Source organism: Trachemys scripta, chromosome 2 (genome assembly GCF_013100865.1).
Source record: "Trachemys scripta elegans isolate TJP31775 chromosome 2, CAS_Tse_1.0, whole genome shotgun sequence".
In the NCBI taxonomy this organism is placed as follows: domain Eukaryota; kingdom Metazoa; phylum Chordata; order Testudines; family Emydidae; genus Trachemys; species Trachemys scripta.
In genome coordinates this window covers 247,030,129-247,042,470 of record NC_048299.1, presented here as the reverse complement: position 1 = coordinate 247,042,470, position 12,342 = coordinate 247,030,129, and the positions used below count along the sequence as shown (strand labels likewise).

Genomic DNA, 12,342 nt, shown 5'->3' with positions numbered 1-12,342 from the left:
TCGTTTAAGAACGACGACGGTCTACACCTGCTCCGAAAGAAGAAGAGAAAGTGAATGAAGAGCAGTGGTCTCTTAGGGAAGTCGTGTTTGTAGAAGATGTTAAGAATGTTCCTGTTGGCAAGGTTTGTTTAAAATGAATTCTGATTGCTTTCCTTTTAATTGCTGTGAAACAATCTTTCCTTTCGATTGGCTGACTGTACAGTTGGTTTTACTTTGCCTGTAAAGTGACCCAATTTTGGGGACAGACGGGAGTATTGTTCGCTGTGCTTCTTCCCAGCACAACTTTTAACATTTGTTCTTAACACAGTCAATGGTGCTCATCAACTGCAAACACACTGTGAGTCCAAAACTCTGACTGTGAAAGAAGTAATCTTTGATTTTCCCTGGACTTGTTCCAAGTCTAGCATTGCAAGAAAAGCACAAAGAATTGACCTTGCTCAAAAGTTCTTACAATGGAAGGAACAGTAGCCCCCTAGTTTGTCCAGCAAAATCATGGTGGGTCAAATAAACTCTATTTTTGAGATAGCATCACCTGAAAATTTGCTTGGACAAATCCTTTGGTGAAATGGAACCCCGGAAAACAAACAAGAACAAGGTTCGGCGTAGAAATAAACTGATATGTTTACTGGAGACTGGGAATAATTTTATTTCACTTTTTACTAAATGGCACCATCAGGACACTTTACTTTATTCAAGAATGCCAGTTTGTCTGGTCCTATATATCTCAGGACCCCGAACTTCCCTCTGTACCCACATGTGAAGGTGAATCTGCCTTCAGAGATCTTGCACAGGATCAAGAGTGCCAGAGTGGGAGGTTCTGTCTCTGCACTGTACTGCCTTTGTTTCCAACACTCCTTTGGTTCTAGCTTTGTGAAATTAGTTGGGAGGGATGAGGTCAGTTGGGCATGTTTCTGCAGTATTCTCCAAACCGGGAGGAGGGATAGCTCAGTGGTTTGAGCAATGGCCTGTTAAACCCAGGGTTGTGAGTTCAATCCTTGAGGAGGTCACTTAAGGATCTGGGGCAAAATCAGTACTTGGTCATGCTAGTGAAGGCAGGGGGCTGGACTCAATGACCTTTCGGGGTCCCTTCCAGTTCTATGAGATAGATATATCTCCGTATGTTATAAAAGCCAAAACAGTTTGTAGTAAACTGCAGTAAACTTCCCCTTTCTGAAACGGGAAGATCCCATGATGAATTTCCACTTTCTTGTATGGATTATTGCTGCATAGGGGAGCATTAAGTAGTTTATGTAAGAACACCCGAAAGCATTTGCAGGTTTCTCTTGGGGAGACTGTGTTCTAGTGGATAGGGCACTGGACTGGGAATCAGGATACTTGGATTCTATTACTATTTCTGCCACTGATGTGGTCTGCGACTTTGCGAAAACCATTTAATCTATTTGCCTTTCGTCTATCTCTTCCGTTTAGATTGTAAGCTCTTCAGGGCAGGGACGGTTTCTCACTGTGTCTGTACAGTACCTGGCACAATGGTGCTAAATCTGGGGTGAGACCTCTAGGTGCCACTGTAATACAAATATAATAAATGAGGTTGAATTTGTTTTGTACACCGTTTTTGTGATGTGCAAATATAGCAATCTTTCTGCCTGTAAATTTTTATAACTTACAAATGTCCATCAATTGCTAGTAAGGAGGCCCACCCCTCAGGACTACTGTCACCTTTGCTGATTTTTTTTACATATAGAAGGCTAGATGGCACCATAATAATGCAAACAGTGTTTCTAAAAGTAAAACTGTAAAATGTTCAGGCTATCAAAAAGAAAGGGACAGGTTCCCTACCCACCAATCCCACTGCTTTCAAGAATGCTTACCACCTTCTCCTCCAGTAATCTCTGCAGACTCTCCTTTGTCTGAACAGAAATGAAGCCTACAAAACCTATTCCTCTCTTCCAAGAAATGGTATCAGGCATGAATGAACAGTTTGGAAAAAATAATTCTCAGTGTCCAATTCTTGTATTACCGACCGAAACAATCACACAGTTGTACTGCTGTTATTAATGTCCGTCCTTTTGCCATCATTTTTCTAATCATGAGATATCAAGTTGACTTATCGTAGAATGTGAACTCTTGATGGTCAGGAATGTGTTTTACGCACCATACTCATTTATGGTACTGTTTTAATATCCATTTATATCTCTTAGATTGTAAATTCTTTAAGGTAGGGAAACATTACTTCTTATATATTTATATAGCACTGTAAAATGTACAATTAAACAGTAGCTTCCAGAACCCAGAATGCAAAAATAGACCTGCACTTATAAAGTCCAGTGAAAGAGGGCAGAGAAATGCAAGTTGCAACCTTACTGATTCAGATTGCTTAGCTTCTTTCTGCCCATGAAGTTGTGCAGAACAAGTTGGGGACACACTTAATATCCACTGGAAAAATACTGTTCATTATACTTCTGTCTTGCAAGCCTCCACAATAGCCAATCTTGTTCATCTTTCAACGGTAATCTTGGTAATTGTTTAACCTTTTTTAACTCTTTATTGAATGGAAAGAGAATTTGGGTCCTCATGTTTTAGATTTATACATTGCATGTATCATTAATTTTTAGATGCATACAGACTTCCAAATGACAGTTATCAAACATGTCAAAAAGACAAGATGACCTGCCCAATTTTGGAATGGACTCAATCCTATTCTTTTCCATTCTCCTTCTCCTTCTTCTCCTCTCCTCTCCCGCCCCATACACAAACAAAATAACCCAGTTGTCCCTCTCTGTGCCACCACCATCTTTGGAAAAGTAAATGTTTTGTACAACCTCCTGCAGTATGAAATCAAGGCTCTGACAGATCAGGGTTTGTGAGACTTCCATAGCTTGAGGAAACTTCAATGAAAATCTTCTCCTAAGGTCTGCTACCTTAGACACCTCAGATAACTGGAGAGGGGGTGAAGCAGTCCCTCAAATAGCCAAAACGCAAACCATTTCGAGACTTTGAAGGTCAAAACCACAACACCTTAAACTTCATTCTCTTAATTTGTCTTCTGGTGAATCTCATGAAGCACAGGACTAATGTGACGTCTTTGAGAAATACTGCTTAGTAAGCAGGCAATGACAGCCTTCTTGCCGAGAGCAGTACTTGATTGCTATCTTCTAACCAGCAGAAAGCATCTGAACTTGCCTATGATTTCTCTGTTTGGGGCATAGTGAAGAAAAAAAATGTTTGGGTTTAGGGTAAAAGACCCTGTGACTCATGTATTGTCACTTCAGGCTAGTATTTCAGTTGCTCCAAAATTATAAAAATCTTTTTTTAAAGTTTCAAAGGGAGATTGAGTTTAGAGCTAGGGGCTTAGTTCGGAATCGCCACAAAGCATTTGATGGGTAGATTGAACCAGCAAATAGCTTTCAAGAATCTAGATTCATAAAGACAAACTATTCTGGCCTCTGGAAATTTTTAGTGCTGCAAGTACACTTGACTGTGTGCAACGACTTTGCCTAAATCTTTATAATCTCTAGATGCTGTTAGGATACTGCACAGACCAGGTGGTGTGGTCTGTTTGTAGGACCCTATTCAGAGGAATGAATTTAAGATCTGACCAGCTGTTTTTTTTTTTTTTTTTTTTTTTTTTTTTTTGAGGTGTGGGGAGGGTGGTGAAGGGGTGTGGTGTGGACTCAGCCTCTGATCCTGGTAAGATACAATCCTCATGTTGGTCCCCTTGTCCCATTGCTTGGCCTCCGCAGTGATCCTATTAACACTGGGCTCTGTCAGTTTCCCCCATAGTTTGAACAGCAACCATGTTATAGAAACAGACCTCATGGAATTGGTAGGAATCTACTGTTGTATATTTGTTCCTTTGGTACTACACAGAAGGATGGTCTGAGTGCAGTAACTCCTACTTTATTGTATCCTTAAAAGACACTGGCAGACGGGAGAGCAGCAGAACTTGTCAGATGGAAGCTCTTGGATGTAGGTTCAGGTTATTTCCCAGACTTGTATTGTTTCCTAGTCATGATGTTCCACTTTAATCCTAATCCTCATGGGTTTAGAATGGAATCCAAAGCATATTCCTCGAAGCCCTGTGGGTCAAGGAGATCCTAATTAGAAGGTTGCCAAGATGGTGAAAACAGATGGATACAGGAACAGGGAGTAATATTATTCAGCACTAAAGTTTTGCACCTGCTATTTCAACTATTAGACTCTGCTGCTTGGAATGGTTGAAATCAGAAGTGTAGGAAAATTGGGTTGAAGCTGCTTCTGTCTTGTACTTTGGCAGCTGCAGTTCTATTTGGTCTGAAGCTTCCTATAGGCAGTGTCCAGGGCTTCCCCAAACAACTTCAGTCCATCAACGGTATCCTGGATCAGGTGAGAGTTCAGGATAGTGTCCATTTCTAAGTTCATAAGCCAAAATGTTCTTCTGATTCTAGGGAATCTTGTGTGGAATGCCCAAATTGGATTGAATGGGTAACAAAACTTGGTCAGAAGATTGGGATATATCCTTTTAGGCAGTGCTTCAAATGCATTTAGTCTCTTAGTTTCTAGAATTTTTGCCTTGGGCCTCAACCCCATAGGAAAGATGCCTTAGAGGTGCTCACATCTAACATGGTCCCCAAAAAGGTATGTAGCTCCTTTTCATGGCTGTACTTGTCTTAATCCCATTATTCCTTTAGGCATGGCCTTTTGTACATGCTCTGAGAGTAAGGAAGTAGTCTTCTCTTTACATAAAGTAATTATGGGTTATATTGAAATAGGGCAAGCTATTAAACTGGTCTTGTTCAGTCCCATGGTGAATTGGTTAAAAGTGTAAAATTGCACTTCCACTTGGCTAGCTGTGCTGCTTTTTGGAGAGGAAATCCAGTCACCCTTGAGAGATGGAATATTTATGCAGGTTACTAGTAGACCCCAAAAAATGTAATTCCTGAAAGGATCGGCTCTGTAATAGTCATCTTCCATGTTCTTTAATACTGGGGAGTGTTCGTCAAACATAGTCTTCTACACTGAGCCCTAAGGAGAAGAACCTCAGCAGAATTGCCTCCATTTGTTGCTGAAGAACAGAATGTACTGTTGAATGTTTTATTTTCCTGATCGTTCAGAATATATTTTCTTCACTTTGCTTTTTTAGTATAACTTAATGAAATGCACAAGAAAGTGTTCAATGTTAATAAATGCATATCTCTATATGGCAAATTTACTCAAATATTTCCTTTTCAACCAATATTTTAAAATATTGAAAAACTAAGGTGGAATATAAGTGGAATGCGGCATCAAGAGAGAATAGTGAAAGTCAGCAAATGCCATGGAAGGTGAATTTTGCTTTTGGAAGTGTATTTAAACTTCAGCATTTTTATCTGCTTGTCTTTGTTCTAAATAAGTTTCTGTTTAATAACTCTTAGAGGCTAACTCTTACTGAATGTATGACTGTGTACAATATATGCATATATTCTGTTACTAAAATTGTAAAGTGAATATTGTATTTTAGTTTTTGATGGCATTTGCACAAATTGTGAGAAGTTACACTACCAGTGTGGAATGTCTGTAGTAAACAATTCTGTTTCTGAAAGATATGTCTAAGTCAAATATTTTTATTAAAAAGAATAAAATAATAAAACACCAGGGTTAATAGTGAGCTTCTTTCATTGAACTGAGACTAAAATAAACTGGGAATAAAAATGAGTCTGAGCTACTTGACTAGTTTTAAGAAAAAATTTGCCGTTGTATACTGGTCAACTAATCTTTCTCTAAAGGCAAATATATAATAGATCCAAACTCTTGGGTCTGTGTTCTCTGTGTATAACTGGGATCAGAGCATCCAGTATTTACTTCCCAGTTGGTTGCTTGATTTGTCAGTGGGTGGACCATCCCGACTAGTCTGACACATAAAAGCCAATAACTACTGTAACATCTGTCAATGAAGGAGCTACCTTTGTAGTCTTTTTTTTTTTTCAGGAGCTCACTTCTCATCCCTTCTCTCCCAAATCTTCCTGAATGAAGGTTTTCCCTAGTTTTCCTAAATGAACTCTGAATGACTATTAGTTTCTTCTAAATAAAGATTTTCAGTTTTGGTGCTTCACCTTTAAAAAACAGTTTCCTTTTAGGGTCACTGCATTTTTCTTATTCTGTCAGTATTTCTTTTTTACTGAATATATGAAAAGCAGTCACCATTTAAAGCAACTGAGCTGAAGTGTGATCAGAAGAAGTCTAGAGCAGATTTGTTTTAGGAAGATGTGTTGATCTGTTAGATGCTAGGGAGAGCGCCGACTTTTTCCCCTGTTGCAGGTTATGTAAGTCTTGAAGATGGGAAAGGAGACAACATGGAAGATGGCCTCATAGCTCTCAGTGCTCCTGATAGAAGTTAAGACTCTGTACGGAGCCATCTGTTTTCAGAAGAGGCACAAATCAAGACTTCCATAGCAGCATTTAAACAGTCATTTGTGAGTTTCCATACGTAAGAGCAATGGTTGTGCCAAGGCTTCAGTGTGGTCTCAAACACTCAATCTACAGCAATGGTCACTGGAGAAACTGGCACTGAAGCCTCCCTTAAAGTGTAGATTATTTACCGACATTTCCTACGCGTAGTTTTCCCTGGAATGCCTGGATCAAACTGCTTGAGTCCTCCATGCAACATCATTCTTTCTTTAGCATTCCTGCTAGCTAAACTCTGGTCTAGAACATGTTCTCTTTTGGCAGGGCCAGGTTTGTGGCTTTACACCACATTCTTACAACTTTTCAATCCTGTACGCTCTGTATTAATTGACGTGGAATAGGGCATAAAGCTCACTCCCATCTTTGGGTGAGTGTGCCATATGCTTTGGCACCAGTGCCTGTGATACTGCTGGTGACGTTGTTGCCATTCTTGGTGCCATCTCCCTTGATACAGGGTGTTAAGTAAGGTATTCTTTCTCCATCAATGCATCCACTTCCCCGGGGCACTTGGCAGCCTGAGACTGGTTGGGAGAAGGGTTGGGAGTCCAAGGCATCTCTGTTACCCTGAAGATTTAGAGGGAAGCCCCCCTACTCCTTACAACTCCGTAGGAGTAGAGGAGGGTGCTGCAGTTGACTAGTGAACAAAATATTTATTTTATTTCCTTGCAGGCAAGGTACCTGCACAAATCTCACTTAAGTTAGAGGCTAGCAAAAGCTCCAGAGTTGTTGTTGTTGTTGTTCCTTGAGATGAAGGCCATAGTAAATCTGAAGGTGGGTCTCATCACCTGATTTTGACTAACACTTTCACCTTTTGTTGGACCTTCATTCGTCCTAGAAGCCTCAAAAGCTAAAGGAACATAACACTTTTTCTGTTGATTTTTCTCTTGTACTTTTGAGAGACTGGTGACTGCAGATGGAATGACCAAGGAACACGATGGTTTTCCAGTTTGGTCATTAATGAACACAGTGCTAAACCGAGGAACTTACTTGGCAAGCATACCAGTCATGCATATGTATTGTACTTGCCCTTGAAGAGATGCTCCACTTAGAATTTCAGAAGAAGTGGCTGAGTGGCTTTCGACCCCTTTGTAAGGGGAAAGATGGATGTAGTGTAAATGTTCCTGAGTACACGTGGCTACATCCTCTCAAGAGTTTTAGTAGTAAACTATTTTTGAGATTGGATTGGGTCAGATAAGTAAGACCACGCTGTTCACCGATTACTGTCATGTGGCTTCTTTTCATAGTCATTCCAAATACTGGATATGGGGTAGGCGTTAAGAAATCCACCTAAACAAATAGGTGCACAGGAGCCCAGTAACTGCAGACGAATAATGCCCCTAATAACTAGGGGCCTCGGAGTTAAGACTTACCATCTCAGACCAAACTTCTGTGCTCTGATAAAAAGGTTCAGGGTAAATAAAACTACTTTACAGCTTTATCTCAAAGTTTTTAGTAACACATCAATTATATTTAATGTGTTCTGCTTGTAGGTACTAAAAGTGGACGGTGCCTATGTTGCTGTGAAATTTCCAGGCACATCCAGTAATACAAACTGTCAGAGCAGCTCCGGTTCAGATCCCGATCCTTCTTCCCTTCTCCAAGATTGTAGGCTGCTCAGAATAGATGAACTCCAGGTACGTTGGATGGAGAAATTAAAAACAGGAATTTGAAATTTCCTCATGCTGTTTGCATACTGAAATCTTACTCTTGTTTTTTAGGTAGTCAAAACTGGCGGGACTCCAAAAGTTCCAGACTGCTTCCAAAGGACTCCTAAAAAGCTGTGTATTCCTGAAAAAACAGAGATTCTAGCAGTGAATGTAGATTCAAAAGGTAAGTGTTTTCTGTAAACTACCCTGCTGCACTTCTAAGAAGTGTTTTCCCCCCGCCCCCCTTGTGGAAAACATTTCAACTGTCAAATTCAGGTGCATGCTTGTCTGCATTGATTAACAAATTATTAGATGCAATAGTTTGTATGTGTGTTCTGTTGTGTTACAGAATGCCACCAATGAGAGAGGTTAATTTTTTTCTTTCTTGTTCATGTACCCATGAAGGAGTGCATGCTGTCTTGAAGACTGGGAACTGGGTTCGATACTGCATATTTGACCTTGCTACAGGGAAAGCTGAGCAAGAAAATAACTTCCCCACTAGCAGCATTGCTTTCCTGGGTCAGAATGAGAGAAGCGTTGCCATTTTTACAGCTGGACAGGTTTGTTTGGGTTCTCTTGTTAATTTCCCTGTTAGATTTTAGTCGTTTAACTTCTCAGAGCTTTAGTTTTCCTAATCTGTAAAATGGGAATGCTGCTTCCTTTTTCTAAAACTTGTTTAAGATTTGAAAGGGCTGGGATTTTTAAATGGTTTAAGGGAGCTAGGCATCCAACTTCCTTGACTTTCATTGGAAGTTAGGCACTTAACAAACACTTAAGCATGTCTGAAAATCCCATATCAGTACTTTGAAATCCTTGGATGGAAGGCGCAAAATATTTTTATTACAGAGGAAGCAGCCATTGCTTCAGTGAAGACTTCAGTGAACAGCAGATATGGCTTTGTTCAGGAGGAAAGTAGATTTTCATCTGACCCATTTCTGAACATTTGAAAATAACAAAAACTATTTCATGCTCTGTGTGTGTTAAGCTTGTTAAGCATCTGTCTAATAGGATGTGAAGTGCATGTGTCTATAAGGAGCTTAATGAACATTTAATCACTGACACATGCCTGTGCAGCACATCCTGTCTTAGGAGCATTCTGAACTACTGAGTCCCCTTGAAGCACTTCCAGAAGACTGAAACTTCTTGAATATTTCTCAAACCCACAATCTTATTAAATGGACCCTCCTCTTTGGGTTCCTATGGCATCAAGGTTGATCAGGTTCCAGTGATGGTGTAAAGACGAATAGGTCTGGCTGTGCACTTGCATGCTTTGTTTGCAATATTTTGCAAGTCAGAGCTTCTAACTCTTGTGATATTAATCTGCTTCTTTTAAGTTTGTCATTCCCCTCTCCCCTTTAAAATAATAGAAACTATGGGTCAAAAGTAAATTAAATCAGTGTAGAATTTGCATGGCTAAATACATAAATCAGGTAATCCCAAATTTAAGGTTGAATATGCAGACTTAACTCAGTATTGTAATGCATATGTAAGGGGACCATCTTTAACTGCATATCCCTTATTTCTTAATGCAGATGATTATATAAAGGCTATAGAGAAATTATATTACACACACACAGTTGTGTAGGCAGTCCATGACTGTAGCCTTGCTTAGGTGACATAAGTGAATAATGGATCTGCAGGCATACATAGGTGTTTAGAAGAAGAAACAGAAAAAAATAAATTTCAGTGATTTCTGATCTTTAGTACAGATATGTAAGAACATTTTATTGTCAAAGGCACTCTGAAAATGTGTAGAATTCAGTGTTTCCATTCAAGTTTGTTTGTAAGTATTTTTCAATAAATTATGGTGTCAAAATCCGGTGTTGTATTAGGATTGATACATATTTCATTTTAATTAAGATTTAATTTTAATTTTTTCAAGTAAATTAAGTGTTATTTGTGCTAGTGCCTGTGCTGTGCTAGGCATTTCCCAGTCATTCAAGAAGGGGTGGCTCTTGCCCCAAGGAGCTCAATCTAAGAATAGGTAGAGAGAGGTTATGAATTTCAAATCAACTAGATTTCCTGTGGGCAGCATGACAGAAGTGAGTCTTTAGGAGGGATTTAAATGTGGAAATACATATTATATGATTTTGCAAAATGGTGATCTGGTATTAATTTATTTTTATGTAGGAATCTCCTATTATTCTTAGAGATGGAAATGGAACTATCTATCCAATGGCAAAAGATTGCATGGGTGGAATAAGGGATCCCGACTGGCTTGATCTTCCACCTATTAGTAGTCTTGGAATGGGTGTTCATTCCTTAACAAATCTTCCTGCTAATTCAACCATCAAAAAGAAAGCTGCTATCATCATCATGGCTGTAGAGGTAATGTTCTATGTTTTGCTTACTTCATTACTACATGGTAATCTTAATAACTGCTTTTTTTAAAATGGTAAATTAAAGCATCTTGGTATTTCACTCTTTAAATTACCATTGCATTTCTACTCTTCTGTCATTTTAAATTAAGTAATGTTTTATAAACATGAAAACCAAACACAACTATTTAGTAAACCAAAAGGTCTTTGACATGACTTCAGTATGAGATTTTTAAATTATTTATAATTGTTAGAATTATTAGGGATTATGCTTCTAAAGTTTAAAATATTGACTAGTGTCTCTTGCATAATATTGTATTATTCTATTATGAATGTATGTGTTTTCTCAAGTGATTAGAAGTTTGTCATTTTACTGTAAATGCACTACAGTTTGCCTGTAATTTGAACTAGTGCAGGAAATGTTAAAGGAGAAATTGAACAAGTGATTTCTTGTGAATCTCCACTGTTGTGACGTATAAAATCTTTGGGGAAGGACCTCTTGCTTGAATCCTCTGTAGAGTGCCATGTACACCTATAGCACCATATAAATAATTATACAATATATTGCACACTAGTTTATGCAAAATGCCAAACATGCTAGAAGAACCTCCACTACTTGGTGTGTTAGATTCCCTAAAGGATGAATTTATCATGTGTGCTGTACTGCTGCACATCATACTAGACCTACCATTGGGGTACTCCACATTTTTAGGAGGAAAAGGGATCACCCAGAGAATTTCAACCTTCCCATCCCACTTCTACCAATCATTAAGAGAAAACCCTATAAAAGTCAGTTCATACAGACCACTTGCTGTGGTCCTTGAGTCCTACAATTTTGCTGTGTTACATAGTCATGAATCATAGAAATCCTGTATCTTTTGAATTGATGTAACCAGGTATGATGCCAAGAGCCAAGCTTTTGTAGGTTTGACAGATGATTGGTATTTCAGCATGTCCTTTTTTCTTTAATTTTCTTTTATTATTTGGTTACAGTAGAAATGACATTCAGTCTCAATATGAGATGATGTTGAGATCATAACATTAAAAAAAAAAAAAAGAAAAAAGGTTCTGGTATATTTGTATTCAACATTTCCTGTGTTACCAGTGAACATCTTAGACTTTAAGCTTTTGCATGTTAATTTTTCAATGTGAAGCCAGAAGTATCTAGAATTGTTTCTAAATTTTTTGTTCCATTTTATTAAAGTCTTTCTTCCTTTTTCTGAGCACAGAAACAGACTTTAATGCAGCATATTCTCCGATGTGACTATGAGGCCTGCAGACAATACCTGATGAATCTTGAACAAGCTGTTGTCTTGGATCAGAATCTACAAATGCTGCAGACTTTCCTCAGCCACAGATGTGATGGAAATCGTAATATTCTGCATGCTTGTGTATCTGTATGCTTCCCAACCAGTAACAAAGAAACTAAAGAGGAAGAGGGTGAGCAATGTATCATGAGAGCCTTTTTGAAACTACCTTTTTTTTTTAATAGTTTCTAGAATACTTGAAGGAGAGTCAAAATTTTCAAAACAAGTGCCTAAAATGTGGCACCTAAAATAAATGGCCTAACTTTTCAAAGGTGTGGAGCTTACACAGCTCTCATTTGCTTCACTGGGATTTGTGGGAACTCAGCACTACTTTTTTAGGTGCCTAACTATGGTTTTAGGACAAACTTAGAGCACCCAGATCTGAAAATTTTAGATTGTCCCTTTATATCACTATTAGCTTGGGGTTTTTTTTTTACACACACAGACACACACAGTGTTTAAGTTTTCTTTCCAGGATTATCAGATAACTTGTCTAATGTTTAGGGGTGACTTTGGTATTTCTTCCATTGAGAAATCTGTATTGGAAAATATGAACAAAGGGCTTTTTGTTGATTTAAGGGACTGACATTTTTTATAGCTTTTAAAATACTATTGTATCAAAAAAAAATACACATGAAAAGAACATTAAGTTTGCAAAGTCAAATGCTCAAAAGATCGGAAATGCCAGAA

At 38.5% G+C, this 12,342-nt stretch overlaps 1 protein-coding gene across 10 annotated transcripts in view; it reads left to right on the top strand.

Annotated features, from left to right (window-relative positions):
• Positions 1-12,342, top strand: part of UBR5 (ubiquitin protein ligase E3 component n-recognin 5) — a 142,022-nt gene that overhangs the window by 71,782 nt on the left and 57,898 nt on the right. For all 10 annotated transcript variants that reach the window (XM_034763408.1, XM_034763414.1, XM_034763411.1 and 7 more), the window contains 6 exons: positions 10-122; positions 7,872-8,015; positions 8,100-8,211; positions 8,433-8,587; positions 10,158-10,355; positions 11,575-11,785. In XM_034763408.1, coding sequence (XP_034619299.1) covers positions 10-122; positions 7,872-8,015; positions 8,100-8,211; positions 8,433-8,587; positions 10,158-10,355; positions 11,575-11,785 — 933 coding nt within the window. The remainder of the gene's footprint in view (positions 1-9; positions 123-7,871; positions 8,016-8,099; positions 8,212-8,432; positions 8,588-10,157; positions 10,356-11,574; positions 11,786-12,342) is intronic.